The 17,100-nt window shown below is 43.5% G+C and overlaps 1 protein-coding gene across 2 annotated transcripts in view; it reads right to left on the bottom strand.

The window, feature by feature from the left end:
- Positions 1-16,860, bottom strand: part of smad6b (SMAD family member 6b) — a 60,294-nt gene extending 43,434 nt beyond the window's left edge. The window contains exon 1 of one of the 2 annotated variants that reach the window (XM_045706129.2): positions 15,165-16,860. In XM_045706129.2, the coding sequence (XP_045562085.1) occupies positions 15,165-15,999 (835 nt within the window). In that variant the 5' untranslated portion in view covers positions 16,000-16,860. The remainder of the gene's footprint in view (positions 1-15,164) is intronic. The other variant, XM_014170422.3, reaches the window with a different exon arrangement.
- Positions 16,861-17,100: the final 240 nt, after the last annotated feature.

A 17,100-nucleotide genomic window follows, 5' to 3' on the forward strand; every position in this document is an offset into this window, starting at 1 on the left:
GGTTAGAGTGTAGAGGTGGTAGGTAGCCTAGTGGTTAGAGTGTAGAGGTGGTAGGTAGCCTAGTGGTTAGAGTGTAGAGGTGGTAGGGTAGCCTAGTGGTTAGAGTGTAGAGGCGGCAGGTAGCCTAGTGGTTAGAGTGTAGAGGTGGCAGGTAGCATAGTGGTTAGAGTGTAGAGGTGGCAGGTAGCCTAGTGGTTAGAGTGTAGAGGCGGCAGGTAGCCTAGTGGTTAGAGTGTAGGGGCGGCAGGTAGCCTAGTGGTTAGAGTGTAGAGGTGGTAGGTAGCCTAGTGGTTAGAGTGTAGAGGTGGTAGGTAGCCTAGTGGTTAGAGTGTAGAGGTGGCAGGTAGCCTAGTGGTTAGAGTGTAGAGGTGGTAGGTAGCCTAGTGGTTAGAGTGTAGAGGTGGTAGGGTAGCCTAGTGGTTAGAGTGTAGAGGCGGCAGGTAGCCTAGTGGTTAGAGTGTAGAGGTGGCAGGTAGCCTAGTGGTTAGAGTGTAGAGGTGGTAGGGTAGCCTAGTGGTTAGAGTGTAGAGGCGGCAGGTAGCCTAGTGGTTAGAGTGTAGAGGTGGCAGGTAGCATAGTGGTTAGAGTGTAGAGGTGGCAGGTAGCCTAGTGGTTAGAGTGGAGGGGTGGAAGGTAGGTTAGTGGTTAGAGTGTAGAGGCGGCAGGTAGCCTAGTGGTTAGAGTGTAGGGGCGGCAGGTAGCCTAGTGGTTAGAGTGTAGAGGTGGTAGGTAGCCTAGTGGTTAGAGTGTAGAGGTGGCAGGTAGTCTAGTGGTTAGAGTGTAGAGGTGGCAGGTAGCCTACTGGTTAGAGTGTAGAGGTGGCAGGTAGCCTAGTGGTTGGATTAATAACTGAAAGGTTGCTGGATCGAATCCCCGAGCTGACAAGGTAAAAATCTGTCTTTCTGCCCCTGAACAAGACAGTTAACACACTGTTCCCCGGTAGGCCGTCATTGTAAATAAGAATTTGTTCTTAACTGACTAGATTACATATTTAACATTGGTTACTGGAGGACCAGATTACCTATTTAACATTGGTTACTGGAGGACCAGATTACATATTTAACATTGGTTACTGGAGGACCAGATTACCTATTTAACATAGGTTACAGGAGGACCAGGTTACCTATTTAACATAGGTTACAGGAGGACCAGGCTACAGGAGGACCAGGTTACTTATTTAACATAGGCTACAGGAGGACCAGGTTACCTATTTATCATAGGTTACAGGAGGACAAGGTTACCTATTTAACATAGGTTACAGGAGGACCAGGTTACAGGAGGACCAGGTTACCTATTTAACATAGGTTACAGGAGGACCAGGTTACAGGAGGACCAGGTTACCTATTTAACATAGGCTACAGGAGGACCAGGTTACAGGAGGACCAGTCTACAGGAGGACCAGGTTACCTATTTAACATAGGTTACAGGAGGACCAGGCTACAGGAGGACCAGGTTACCTATTTAACATAGGTTACAGGAGGACCAGGTTACCTATTTAACATAGGTTACAGGAGGACCAGGTTACAGGAGGACCAGGTTACAGGAGGACCAGGTTACAGGAGGACCAGGTTACCTATTTAACATAGGCTACAGGAGGACCAGGTTACAGGAGGACCAGGTTACAGGAGGACCAGGTTACAGGAGGACCAGGTTACCTATTTAACATAGGCTACAGGAGGACCCAGGTTACAGGAGGACCAGGTTACCTATTTAACATAGGTTACAGGAGGACCAGGCTACAGGAGGACCAGGTTACCTATTTATCATAGGTTACAGGAGGACCAGGTTACCTATTTAACATAGGTTACAGGAGGACGAGGCTACAGGAGGACCAGGTTACCTATTTAACATAGGTTACAGGAGGACCAGTCTACAGGAGGACCAGGTTACCTATTTAACATAGGTTACAGGAGGACCAGGCTACAGGAGGACCAGGTTACCTATTTAACATAGGTTACAGGAGGACCAGGCTACAGGAGGACCAGGTTACCTATTTAACATAGGTTACAGGAGGACCAGGCTACAGGAGGACCAGGTTACCTATTTAACATAGGTTACAGGAGGACCAGGCTACAGGAGGACCAGGTTACCTACTTTATTCTGTTGTGCTATGTTTGCCTACTAATTTCCTTGATTAATACATTTTTCATAGTTACTACGCTGTTGAGAGGACAGTTCCCATATCAGCACATATCAGTAGGGCTGTTGACAGTATTACAGGACAGGTACTAGCAGGGCTGTTGACATTATTACAGGACAGGTACTAGTAGGGCTGTTGACAGTATTACAGGACAGGTACTAGCAGGGCTGTTGACAGTATTACAGGACAGGTACTAGTAGGCCTGATGACAGTATTACAGGTACTAGTAGGGCTGTTGACAGTATTACAGGACAGGTACTAGTAGGGCTGTTGACAGTATTACAGGACAGGTACTAGTAGGGCTGTTGACAGTATTACAGGACAGGTACTAGTAGGGCTGTTGACAGTATTACAGGACAGGTACTAGTAGGGCTGTTGACAGTATTACAGGACAGGTACTAGTAGGGCTGTTGACCATATTACAGGACAGGTACTAGTAGGCCTGATGACAGTATTACAGGACAGGTACTAGTAGGGCTGATGACAGTATTACAGGACAGGTACTAGTAGGGCTGATGACAGTATTACAGGACAGGTACTAGTAGGGCTGTTGACAGTATTACAGGTACTAGTAGGGCTGTTGACCATATTACAGGACTGGTACTAGTAGGGCTGTTGACAGTATTACAGGACAGGTACTAGTAGGGCTGTTGACAGTATTACAGGACAGGTACTAGTAGGGCTGTTGACCATATTACAGGACTGGTACTAGCAGGGCTGTTGACAGTATTACAGGACAGGTACTAGTAGGGCTGTTGACAGTATTACAGGACAGGTACTAGTAGGGCTGTTGACCAGCATTACAGGACAGGTACTAGTAGGGCTGTTGACAGTATTACAGGACAGGTACTAGTAGGGCTGTTGACAGTATTACAGGACAGGTACTAGTAGGGCTGTTGACAGTATTACAGGACAGGTACTAGTAGGGCTGTTGACCAGTATTACAGGACAGGTACTAGTAGGGCTGTTGACAGTATTACAGGACAGGTACTAGTAGGGCTGTTGACAGTATTACAGGACAGGTACTAGTAGGGCTGTTGACAGTATTACAGGACAGGTACTAGCAGGGCTGTTGACAGTATTACAGGACTGACGTCTGCCTCCCTAACATTGTCTCACACACACACACACACACACACACACACACACACACACACACACACACACACACACACACACACACACACACACACACACACACACACACACACAGAGAGATTGCACAGAGACACACATACACACACACACACACACACCTACACAGAGAGACTGCACAGACACACACACACACACACACACACACACACACACACACACACACACACACACACACACACACAGAGAGAGAGAGAACTGAGACGATTATTCTTAACCTTGTCATATCAGTGACCTCAACGATCAATGAACTAATCAATCAAACAAACAGCCACAGTCTTAATCAATTTACCTTTGTGAATGAACTGCCATTTTGTCCCTAGCCACTGTGCTTCTGCTTCTGCATTGCTTGAGATTTAGGCTGGGTTTCTGTATAAGCACTTTGTGACAACTGCTGATGTAAAAAGATCTTAAATAAAAATGGTATAGATTGATGTAGAATGGTTAGTAATGAACAACAACTCTCCCCCCTACACACACACACACACACACCACACACACACACACACACACACACACACACACTCGCTCTCTCTCTCTACCTAACTTCAACTTTAAGGCCTTCCTTATAACAAGTTGGTTCTTAATAACTTAATTTACTGTAGTTAATAACTAAATTTACTGTAGTTAATAACTAAATTTACTGTAGGTAATAACTTCATTTACTGTAGGTAATAACTAAATTTACTGTAGGTAATAACTTAATTTACTGTAGGTAATAACTTCATTTACTGTAGGTAATAACTTCATTTACTGTAGGTAATAACTTCATTTACTGTAGGTAATAACTTCATTTACTGTAGGTAATAACTTAATTTACTGTAGGTAATAACTTAATTTACTGTAGGTAATAACTTAATTTACTGTAGGTAATAACTTAATTTACTGTAGGTAATAACTTCATTTACTGTAGGTAATAACTTCATTTACTGTAGTTAATAACTAAATTTACTGTAGGTAATAACTTCATTTACTGTAGGTAATAACTTAATTTACTGTAGGTAATAACTTCATTTACTGTAGGTAATAACTTCATTTACTGTAGGTAATAACTTCATTTACTGTAGGTAATAACTTCATTTACTGTAGGTAATAACTTCATTTACTGTAGGTAATAACTTCATTTACTGTAGGTAATAACTTCATTTACTGTAGGTAATAACTTCATTTACTGTAGGTAATAACTTAAAATGTACCGTAGGTAATAACTTCATTTACTGTAGGTAATAACTTAAAATGTACCGTAGGCAATAACTTAATTTACTGTAGGTACTAACTTCATTTACTGTAGGTAATAACTTAATTTACTGTAGGTAATAACTTAACATTTACTGTAGTTAATAACTTAACATTTACTGTAGGTAATAACTTCATTTACTGTAGGTAATAACTTCATTTACTGTAGGTATATGGCTTATCTTGTTGGGGGTAACCAACAACGTTAAAATAACTCAGGGTTTTTTTTCTTATTTTTTTCGATTTATCTAAATAAATTGTTTTACTCATCAGTGCCTAACTACGTCTGTACCTACTTGGAAGCCTGTTTCCAAAAAAGGTAACTTTCCAGGAAACAATTTAATCAATGTTACGGAAAGAAGGGGCCTCACCAACTAGCCACATAGACCCTACTGTAGGTCGATCTGCAACTACATTACATTGTAACATCGTAAAGAGAGTGAGATTTCCAACATGGTTGTAAACAGCATAGATGTGGATTACAGGATTAGTGGTACATGGAAACGGTCAGACAGAGAAAGACAGGCTTTAACGCTAGAATCCTTAATGAAACACAATAACAAAAATCGGTCCACCCGCCTCTGCTGTGGAACAAAGCTTTAGGGATGGGCCCGGAGAAATGTAAACACTCTCAAATTAATAGACAGAGATATGGATGCAAGGACTGACCGTCCATGATATCAACATTATAGTTATAACCATGTTATGAGGCTATACAGGACTGACCATCCATGATATCAACATTATAGTTATAACCATGTTATGAGGCTATACAGGACTGACCATCCATGATATCAACATTATAGTTATAACCATGTTATGAGGCTATACAGGACTGACCATCCATGATATCAACATTATAGTTATAACCATGTTATGAAGCTATACAGGACTAACCATCCATGATATCAACATTATAGTTATAACCATGTTATGAGGCTATACAGGACTGACCATCCATGATATCAACATTATAGTTATAACCATGTTATGAAGCTATACAGGACTAACCATCCATGATATCAACATTATAGTTATAACCATGTTATGAGGCTGTACAGGACTGACCATCCATGATATCAACATAGTTATAACCATGTTATGAGGCTGTACAGGACTGACCATCCATGATATCAACATAGTTATAACCATGTTATGAGGCTATACAGGACTGACCATCCATGATATCAACATTATAGTTATAACCATGTTATGAGGCTATACAGGACTAACCATCCATGATATCTACATTATAGTTATAACCATGTTATGAGGCTATACAGGACTAACCATCCATGATATCAACATTATAGTTATAACCATGTTATGAGGCTATACGGGACTGACCATCCATGATATCAACATTATAGTTATAACCATGTTATGAGGCTATACAGGACTGACCATCCATGATATCAACATTATAGTTATAACCATGTTATGAGGCTATACAGGACTGACCATCCATGATATCAACATTATAGTTATAACCATGTTATGAGGCTATACAGGACTGACCATCCATGATATCAACATTATAGTTATAACCATGTTATGAGGCAATACATGAGCTGTTCAATGCCACAACCAGTTCAGAGCTGAGCACCCAGTCCCAGTCCCAGCCCCAGTCCCAGCCCCAGTCCCAGTCCCAGTCCCAGTCCCAGTCCCAGTCCCAGTTCTAGTCCCAGTCCCAGTTCCAGTCCCAGTCCCAGTTCCAGTTCCAGTCCCCAGTCCCAGTCCCCAGTTCGAGCCATAAGCGACATTTATCTCCACCCCATGGCAAAATATGAAGAATTGCAGAAAACTTTATTTAAAGCGCCAGTGCTGCCGTTTTTTTTATTTTTATCTCAATATCAAACCATTTCTGGGTAATAATTAGGTTCCTTACTGTGAGTATTTAATTTAAAATGGTAAAAAAAAAATATAATAAATAGCTGTTTAGGATAGGGGGCAGTATTTTCAACGGCCGGATAAAAAACGTACCCGATTTAATCTGGTTATTACTCCTGCCCAGAAACTAGAATATGCATATAATTATTTGATTTGGATAGAAAACACCCTAAAGTTTCTAAAACTGTTTGAATGGTGTCTGTGAGTATAACAGAACTCATATGGCAGGCCAAAACCTGAGAAGATTCTATATGGGAAGTGCCCCGTCTGACCATTTCTTGTCCTTCTATAGCCTCTTTATCGAAAATACAGGATCTCTGCTGTGACGTGACATTTTCTAAGGCTCCCATTGGCTCTCAGAAGGCGCCAGAACGGGGAATGATAACTCTGCAGTCCATGGGCGAAAAACAGTAGGGGTTTTGGAAAGTGGTCGTTCTGAGAACAATGACACTGGTGCGCGCGTGCATGTGACGACTCCATTTTCTATTTTCAGTGTTTGAACGGATACAACGTCTCCCGGTTGGAATATTATCGCTATTTTACGAGAAAAATCGCATAAAAATGTATTTTAAACAGCGTTTGACACGCTTCGAAGTACGGTAATGGAATATTTCGATTTTTTTTTGTCACGATACGCGCCAGTGCGTCACCCTTCGGATAGTGTCTTGAACGCAAGAACAAAACGCCGCTATTTGGATATGACTATGGATTATTTGGAACCAAAACAACATTGGGTGTTGAAGTAGAAGTCCTGGGAGTGCATTCTGACGAAGAACAGCAAAGGTAATCCAATTTTTCTTATAGTAAATCTGAGTTTGGTGAGTGCCAAACTTGGTGGGTGTCAAAATAGCTAGCCATGATGGCCGGGCTATCTACTCAGAATATTGCAAAATGTGCTTTCACCGAAAAGCTATTTTAAAATCGGACACCGCGATTGCATAAAGGAGTTCTGTATCTATAATTCTTAAAATAATTGTTATGTTTTTTGTGAACGTTTATCGTGAGTAATTTAGTAAATTCACCGGAAGTTTTCGGTGGGTATGCTAGTTCTGAACGTCACATGCTAATGTAAAAAGCTGGTTTTTGATATAAATATGAACTTGATTGAACAAAACATGCATGTATTGTATAACATAATGTCCTAGGAGTGTCATCTGATGAAGATCATCAAAGGTTAGTGCTGCATTTAGCTGTGGTTTTGGTTTTTGTGACATTATATGCTAGCTTGAAAAATGGGTGTGTGATTATTTCTGGCTGGCTACTCTCCTGACATAATCTAATGTTTTGCTTTCGCTGTAAAGCCTTTTTGAAATCGGACAATGTGGTTAGATTAACGAGAGTCTTGTCTTTAAAATGGTGTAAAATAGTCATATGTTTGAAAAATTGAAGTTTTGGGATTTTTGAGGTATTTGTAATTCGCGCCACGCTCTACCATTGGATATTGGTGAGGCGTTCCGCTAGCGGAACATCTAGATGTAAGAGGTTAGCAAAGAGCAAATTTCTCAAACAAGATTTTTACAAGTTCTGTCTGGGAGAGGTCTGAGGAGGGAGGGTAAAAACGGAAAACACGCTTTTATTGGCAGAGAGGGTTAGAACTCTCTTATTGGTTTACATTTACATTGTTTACCAACATTGGAGTAAAACAAGCTTATATATTGTGTTCTGATGGAGAACAACGGCTGAACTGAGCTCATGAGCTTATTTATAAATTATATTCTTCAACAATCAATGGGTACATTTAATTTATTGATCATTAAAAAAAAAAAATGTATGTAGCAACTAAGGATTGTAGCCTTAAGCTTCAGCGATCCAAAGGAAACTCTGACCAGAACAGAAGAATAAATAAAGTAGTACTTTCAATGAGTGACAAAAATATACATTTAAATCTTCTTACAACAAATTATATGAAATTAAGTTTCCCGAGCACGAATACAATAGATTGTCTGGTCCTACCTGTGTTGTTCTATAACTGTGTTGTCCTTTAACTGTGTTGTTCCATAACTGTGTTGTTATATAACTGTGTTGTTCTATAACTGTGTTGTCTGATAACTGTGTTGTTCTATAACTGTGTTGTTCTATAACTGTGTTGTTCTATAACTGTGTTGTTCCATAACTGTGTTGTTATATAACTGTGTTGTTCTATAACTGTGTTGTCTGATAACTGTGTTGTTCTATAACTGTGTTGTTCTACAACTGTGTTGTCTGATAACTGTGTTGTTCTATAACTGTGTTGTTCTATAACTGTGTTGTTCTATAACTGTGGTGTTCCATAACTGTGTTGTTATATAACTGTGTTGTTCTATAACTGTGTTGTCTGATAACTGTGTTGTTCTATAACTGTGTTGTTCTATTACTGTGTTGTTCTATAACTGTGTTGTCCTTTAACTGTGTTGTCCTTTAACTGTGTTGTTATATAACTGTGTTGTTCTATAACTGTGTTGTTCTATTACTGTGTTGTTCTATAACTGTGTTGTTCCATAACTGTGTTGTCTGATAACTGTGTTGTTCTATTACTGTGTTGTTCCATAACTGTGTTGTTCTATAACTGTGTTGTTCTATAACTGTGTTGTTCCATAACTGTGTTGTCTGATACCTGTGTTGTCTGATAACTGTGTTGTTCTATAACTGTGTTGTTCTATAACTGTGTTGTCCTTTAACTGTGTTGTTATATAACTGTGTTGTTATATAACTGTGTTGTTCTATAACTGTGTTGTCCTTTAACTGTGTTTTTCTATAACTGTGTTGTTCTTTAACTGTGTTGTTATATAACTGTGTTGTTCTATAGTGGGGGCTGTTTTTCAGTGGTCATTGCGTATAGTACAGAGTCAATGTGGAGACTATATACAGGGGGTACCGGTACAGAGTCAATGTGGAGGCTATATACAGGGTGTTACGGTACAGAGTCAATGTGGAGGCTATATACAGGGGGTACCGGTACAGAGTCAATGTGGAGGCTATATACAGGGGGGTACCATTACAGAGTCAATGTGGAGGCTATATACAGGGGGGTACCATTACAGAGTCAATGTGGAGGCTATATACAGGGGGTACCATTACAGAGTCAATGTGGAGGCTATATACAGGGGGTACCATTACAGAGTCAATGTGGAGGCTATATACAGGGGGTACCGGTACAGAGTCAATGTGGAGGCTATATACAGGGCGTACCGGTACAGAGTCAATGTGGAGGCTATATACAGGAGGTACCGGTACAGAGTCAGTGTGGAGGCTATATACAGGGGGTACCGATACAGAGTCAATGTGGAGGCTATATACAGGGGGTACCGGTACAGAGTCAATGTGGAGGCTATATACAGGGGGCACCGGTACAGAGTCAATGTGGAGGCTATATACAGGGGGCACCGGTACAGAGTCAATGTGGAGGCTATATACAGGGGGGTACCGGTACAGAGTCAATGTGGAGGCTATATACAGGGGGTACCGGTACAGAGTCAATGTGGAGGCTATATACAGGGGGGTACCGGTACAGAGTCAATGTGGAGGCTATATACAGGGTGTTACGGTGCAGAGTCAATGTGGAGGCTATATACAGGGGGCACCGGTACAGAGTCAATGTGGAGGCTATATACAGGGGGCACCGGTACAGAGTCAATGTGGAGGCTATATACAGGGGGTACTGGTACAGAGTCAATGTGGAGGCTATATACAGGGGGTACCGGTACAGAGTCAATGTGGAGGCTATATACAGGGTGTTACGGTACAGAGTCAATGTGGAGGCTATATACAGGGGGCACCGGTACAGAGTCAATGTGGAGGCTATATACAGGGGGTACCGGTACAGAGTCAATGTGGAGGCTATATACAGGGGGTACCGGTACAGAGTCAATGTGGAGGCTATATACAGGGTGTTACGGTACAGAGTCAATGTGGAGGCTATATACAGGGTGTTACCGGTACAGAGTCAATGTGGAGGCTATATACAGGGGGCACCGGTACAAAGTCAATGTGGAGGCTATATACAGGGGGTACCGGTACAGAGTCAATGTGGAGGCTATATACAGGGGGTACCGGTACAGAGTCAATGTGGAGGCTATATACAGGGTGTTACGGTACAGAGTCAATGTGGAGGCTATATACAGGGGGCACCGGTACAGAGTCAATGTGGAGGCTATATACAGGGGGTACCGGTACAGAGTCAATGTGGAGGCTATATACAGGGCGTACCGGTACAGAGTCAATGTGGAGGCTATATACAGGAGGTACCGGTACAGAGTCAGTGTGGAGGCTATATACAGGGGGTACCGATACAGAGTCAATGTGGAGGCTATATACAGGGGGTACCGGTACAGAGTCAATGTGGAGGCTATATACAGGGGGCACCGGTACAGAGTCAATGTGGAGGCTATATACAGGGGGCACCGGTACAGAGTCAATGTGGAGGCTATATACAGGGGGGTACCGGTACAGAGTCAATGTGGAGGCTATATACAGGGGGTACCGGTACAGAGTCAATGTGGAGGCTATATACAGGGGGGTACCGGTACAGAGTCAATGTGGAGGCTATATACAGGGTGTTACGGTGCAGAGTCAATGTGGAGGCTATATACAGGGGGCACCGGTACAGAGTCAATGTGGAGGCTATATACAGGGGGCACCAGTACAGAGTCAATGTGGAGGCTATATACAGGGGGTACTGGTACAGAGTCAATGTGGAGGCTATATACAGGGGGTACCGGTACAGAGTCAATGTGGAGGCTATATACAGGGTGTTACGGTACAGAGTCAATGTGGAGGCTATATACAGGGGGCACCGGTACAGAGTCAATGTGGAGGCTATATACAGGGGGTACCGGTACAGAGTCAATGTGGAGGCTATATACAGGGGGTACCGGTACAGAGTCAATGTGGAGGCTATATACAGGGTGTTACGGTACAGAGTCAATGTGGAGGCTATATACAGGGTGTTACGGTACAGAGTCAATGTGGAGGCTATATACAGGGGGCACCGGTACAAAGTCAATGTGGAGGCTATATACAGGGGGTACCGGTACAGAGTCAATGTGGAGGCTATATACAGGGGGTACCGGTACAGAGTCAATGTGGAGGCTATATACAGGGTGTTACGGTACAGAGTCAATGTGGAGGCTATATACAGGGGGCACCGGTACAGAGTCAATGTGGAGGCTATATACAGGGGGTACCGGTACAGAGTCAATGTGGAGGCTATATACAGGGGGGTACCGGTACAGAGTCAATGTGGAGGCTATATACAGGGGGTACCGGTACAGAGTCAATGTGGAGGCTATATACAGGGGGGTACCGGTACAGAGTCAATGTGGAGGCTATATACAGGGGGTACCGGTACAGAGTCAATGTGGAGGCTATATACAGGGGGGTACCGGTACAGAGTCAATGTGGAGGCTATATACAGGGGGTACCGGTACAGAGTCAATGTGGAGGCTATATACAGGGGGTACCAGTACAGAGTCAATGTGGCGGCTATATACAGGGTGTTACGGTACAGAGTCAATGTGGAGGCTATATACAGGGGGCACCGGTACAGAGTCAATGTGGAGGCTATATACAGGGGGCACCGGTACAGAGTCAATGTGGAGGCTATATACAGGGGGTACCGGTACAGAGTCAATGTGGAGGCTATATACAGGGGGTACCGGTACAGAGTCAATGTGGAGGCTATATACAGGGTGTTACGGTACAGAGTCAATGTGGAGGCTATATACAGGGGGCACCGGTACAGAGTCAATGTGGAGGCTATATACAGGGGGTACCGGTACAGAGTCAATGTGGAGGCTATATACAGGGGGTACCGGTACAGAGTCAATGTGGAGGCTATATACAGGGTGTTACGGTACAGAGTCAATGTGGAGGCTATATACAGGGTGTTACGGTACAGAGTCAATGTGGAGGCTATATACAGGGGGCACCGGTACAAAGTCAATGTGGAGGCTATATACAGGGGGTACCGGTACAGAGTCAATGTGGAGGCTATATACAGGGGGTACCGGTACAGAGTCAATGTGGAGGCTATATACAGGGTGTTACGGTACAGAGTCAATGTGGAGGCTATATACAGGGGGCACCGGTACAGAGTCAATGTGGAGGCTATATACAGGGGGTACCGGTACAGAGTCAATGTGGAGGCTATATACAGGGGGGTACCGGTACAGAGTCAATGTGGAGGCTATATACAGGGGGTACCGGTACAGAGTCAATGTGGAGGCTATATACAGGGGGGTACCGGTACAGAGTCAATGTGGAGGCTATATACAGGGGGTACCGGTACAGAGTCAATGTGGAGGCTATATACAGGGTGTTACGGTACAGAGTCAATGTGGAGGCTATATACAGGGTGTTACGGTACAGAGTCAATGTGGAGGCTATATACAGGGGGTACCGGTACAGAGTCAATGTGGAGGCTATATACAGGGGGTACCGGTACAGAGTCAATGTGGAGGCTATATACAGGGGGTACCGGTACAGAGTCAATGTGGAGGCTATATACAGGGGGCACCGGTACAGAGTCAATGTGGAGGCTATATACAGGGGGTACCGGTACAGAGTCAATGTGGAGGCTATATACAGGGGGCACCGGTACAGAGTCAATGTGGAGGCTATATACAGGGGGTACCGGTTAGTCGAGGTAATATGTACATGTAGGTAGAGTTATTAAAGTGACTATGCATAGATGACAACAACAGAGAGTAGCAGTGATGTAAAGAGGGGGAGAGGGGGGAAAAGAGGGGGAGAGAGGGGTGGGGGGGAGGTAATGAAAATAGTCTGGGTAGCCATTTGATGTTCAGGAGTCTTATGTCTTGTGGGGGGGGGGGGGGTAGAAGCTGTTAAAGAAGCCTTTTGAACCTAGACTTGGCATCTTCCCGTACCGTTTGTCCTTGCGAATAGTCTCGCTATTGTATACTCACTTCTTAATCCCTACTGATGTGTATGGTAGTGTTATGGAGATATTAGACCTATCAGTTACGCAGTACAATAGAGAAATCATACACAAAGTAGCCTACACAAATCGCAAAGCATGTGAAATATATTCACACACATAGCCTAGTTTGTGGTGGAATATCGTGCAGCAAGTGCCCCGACAGAGCCCCCATAATTCGCCCCTCTCTTGATTGTGGAGAGAAGATTTTACGTTTGAAAGTTAATTTCCTACATTTCTACACATTTCGCCATGGGGCATAGAGAACATGTTGCAGTATTAAAAGGCATATGGTTAGATCACCAGGTGGTAAATGAGTTAATAGACCAATAAATAAGAGAGTTCTCCAAACCTCTCTGCCAATGAAAGCTAGTTTTCCGTTTTTACCCTCCCTCCTCAGACCTCTCCCAGACAGAACTTGTAAAAATTCTTGCTCGAGAAATTTGCTCTTTGCTAAGAAGCTATTATTTATTTATTTTTTTTATGTTTTTGACCATTTTAATTTAAATAATTACATTTACATTTAAGTCATTTAGCAGACGCTCTTATCCAGAGCGACTTACAAATAATCACAGTAAGGAACTTAATTATTACCCAGAAATGATTTGATATTGAGATTAAAAAAAAAAAAAAAAACGGCAGCACTGGCGCTTTAAATAAAGTTTTCTGCAATTCTTCATATTTTGCCATGGGGTGGAGATAAATGTCGCTTATGGCTGGAACTGGAACTGGGGACTGGGGACTGGGACTGGACTGGGACTTGGGACTGGAACTTGGGACTGGAACTGGGGACTGGGGACTGGGACTGGGACTGGGGACTGGGGACTGGGGACTGGGGACTGGGACTTGGGACTGGGACTGGGGACTGGGGACTGGGGACTGGGACTGGGACTTGGGACTGGAACTGGGGACTGGGGACTGGGACTGGAACTGGGGACTGGAACTGGGGACTGGGGACTGGGGACTGGGGACTGGGACTGGAACTGGGGACTGGGGACTGGGGACTGGGGACTGGGGACTGGGGACTGGGGACTGGGACTGGGACTTGGGACTGGGACTGGGTGCTCAGCTCTGAACTGGTTGTGGCATTGAACAGCTCACAGAATTGAACGACATCGGTAGCCGATAGGAAAGAAGTTTCATGTATAAAACTTAACCAAATCAGGTATTTGAAAAAGTTTATTTCGAAGCAAGAGACTGTTTAGCCAGTTGTATTCCTGTACTGTACAATGTAGGCCTACAGTACAAATTGATAGAAAGGCCTACTTTGCGGTCAACATTTAATTGGTAAAGTATTTTGAGAAAGCCTTAAGAAATGTTTTATTTAAACAGCTCATGTTAACTGAACTGCGCAATGGAAAGATTCAACCAAGACTTCACAACTCAACCAAAAACAACAAATATTGGTTTCCATTTTTCCCAGAACTCAAAACATGTTCTGGTGATGTAATTTAAGCATTGTTGTGGACTTAAAAACATCCAATTTGTGTGGTATATATATATATATATATATATATTTAAAAAGGGTGATTTTGAGAGTGAAAACCTGAAGAAGAAGAAAATAACTATAGGAAAACTCTTAAATATTTCGCACAGGTTCGTCTTTCCTGAGAAATGTTTGGCAAAATGAAAATATACCCACTTCTCCAGGAACAACTAGACCACTGCCGATACCTGTTTTGTCCTATAACTGTGTGTGTGTGTGTGTGTGTGTGTGTGTGTGTGTGTGTGTGTGTGTGTGTGTGTGTGTGTGTGTGTGTGTGTGTGTGTGTGTGTGTGTGTGTGTGTGTGTGTGTGTGTGTGTGTTTGACAGAGCAGGTGCACTCCTACCTACGCTGCAGAGCCGGCTGTAGTGATAGGGGTTGCAGCATACCACGGTACCGTCCAGAGTCCCGAAACTCCTGCACTCACAGAGCGGCTTGAGCTGGGCGGTGTGCTGGAGGTCCGACCAACGGTAGAGTTTACACAGCAGTAGCGGCGGAGATATGGCCGTATGTCCACCCAAACTCATCTCTGTCTGGGATACCATCACACAATCGCTCCACGTCCCTTCTCTGGACTCTACCGCCTCCAATAAAGTATCCAGGGTTTTTTCTTTTAGACATTTCAACAGAGAATATGTTGCGGTTTTTAGTTCTTGCTCCAGTACGGTGCGCGGATTCGTTTCTGGAGAACCGTTGTCCCGAGTTCCACCGACGTGTTTCCTCAAAACAAATTGACAGGAGTCTTGTAACGGTTCCCTCCCAGGGGCAATGGGTTCAACTTCACAGTGGTCCCGGTCTTTAAATAAACAACACGTCACCGTCCTGCATTCGTTGTCCTGCACTGCCTGAGGGTTACCCTTCCCCGGCCCCGGCTCCGGCCCCGGGACACACACAGTCACCGACATAGCACCCCCATGTTGGTCCCAACCGCTGCTGCAACTCTCCGCCGAGTTGAAGCCACATCCTCCACCTAAATCCCCTGCAGGTGACCCGCTTGCCGTTATCGGTCGGAGATCCGTTTTGGGAAATCTCTCCGGGTTGTAGCAGGTTGTGAAGAGATCGTCTCTAGGACTTCCCTCTCTACTTGGGCCATTATATTCACCATGTCCCCCTTCACTATGTGGAATCAAACGGCTTCTCCAGAGTCGCCGCACAAGACCTGAGCGTTTCGTCCTGAACATACGACAATTTAAAAATCTAGATGTGAGTTTTCTCCTCTAGGTTACTCTTGTTTCGGGTCACCAAAGGGACCGTTTACAGCTACTTTGAATGTAGTTTTGTAGGACATTAACGTTGGTGGAGCGCCGTGCAGAGCATGCACAGCCGACTGGACAACAAGATTAAATTGGACATAGAGAAATCAAAATTCATTCATACTGGGAATGTAGTCAATAATATGCAGAACTGTTATGTTCACTACGCCTCTGAAGGGTTAAACAAATGTTTTACACACATGATAATATCATGACAGTAGACTATAGCTACACGGGAACTAAGTAAATGTAGAATTGAATATAAAAAGCGAACGGCGAGAGAGAAGGAGCCCTAAAACGCTTTACACACTCATAATAGTTTCGGACTTTGGACTTCACATCTCCTCTCTTCTAACCCGGCACGGAGAGAACAACGTGAATAAGACCCTTACAACTGATTTAAATCACAAAGAAATACATTAAAAACCATTTATAAATCCAGATCCCGGTTGTCCAGATCACAACCTCCCGATAGTCGCACACTCCTTTTTTTTTTGTTGTTGTTTTTTGTTGTTACAATCCAAAAATATCCAAGCTAGATCAATTCCAAACGGAGTACTCCTCGTTCCGGGTTGACTACCAGCTAACTAGTCAAACTGAACTGCTGAGATCTCTCTCTCTTTCTTTCTTTCTTTCTTTCTCCGTTTCTCTCTTCTTTTTTTTCTCTCTCTCCCTCGCTCTCTAACACACACACACACACACACACACACACACACACACACACACACACACACACACACACACACACACACACACACACACACACACACACACACACACACACACACGGGGGACTCCGATGAGAGCGATGGAGCCATTGGCTGCCTACCACCACGTGTCAGTCTAGACTCATTGGCGGCTGTGAGCTGTACTGATTGTTGCGCAAACAAGGTTTCAAGTTTCTCAAGTCTTAAAGGCGTAACATCCCGTTACTACTTTAACTTTACTCTCTAGTCTACTATATCTTATCTGCACTGCTGACAACAATTGAGAACTATTTGAAAATATATAACAATAAAATAAATAAAA

This window comes from Salmo salar, chromosome 23, assembly GCF_965601325.2.
Source record: "Salmo salar chromosome 23, fSalSal1, whole genome shotgun sequence".
NCBI classification, from domain to species: Eukaryota; Metazoa; Chordata; class Actinopteri; order Salmoniformes; family Salmonidae; genus Salmo; species Salmo salar.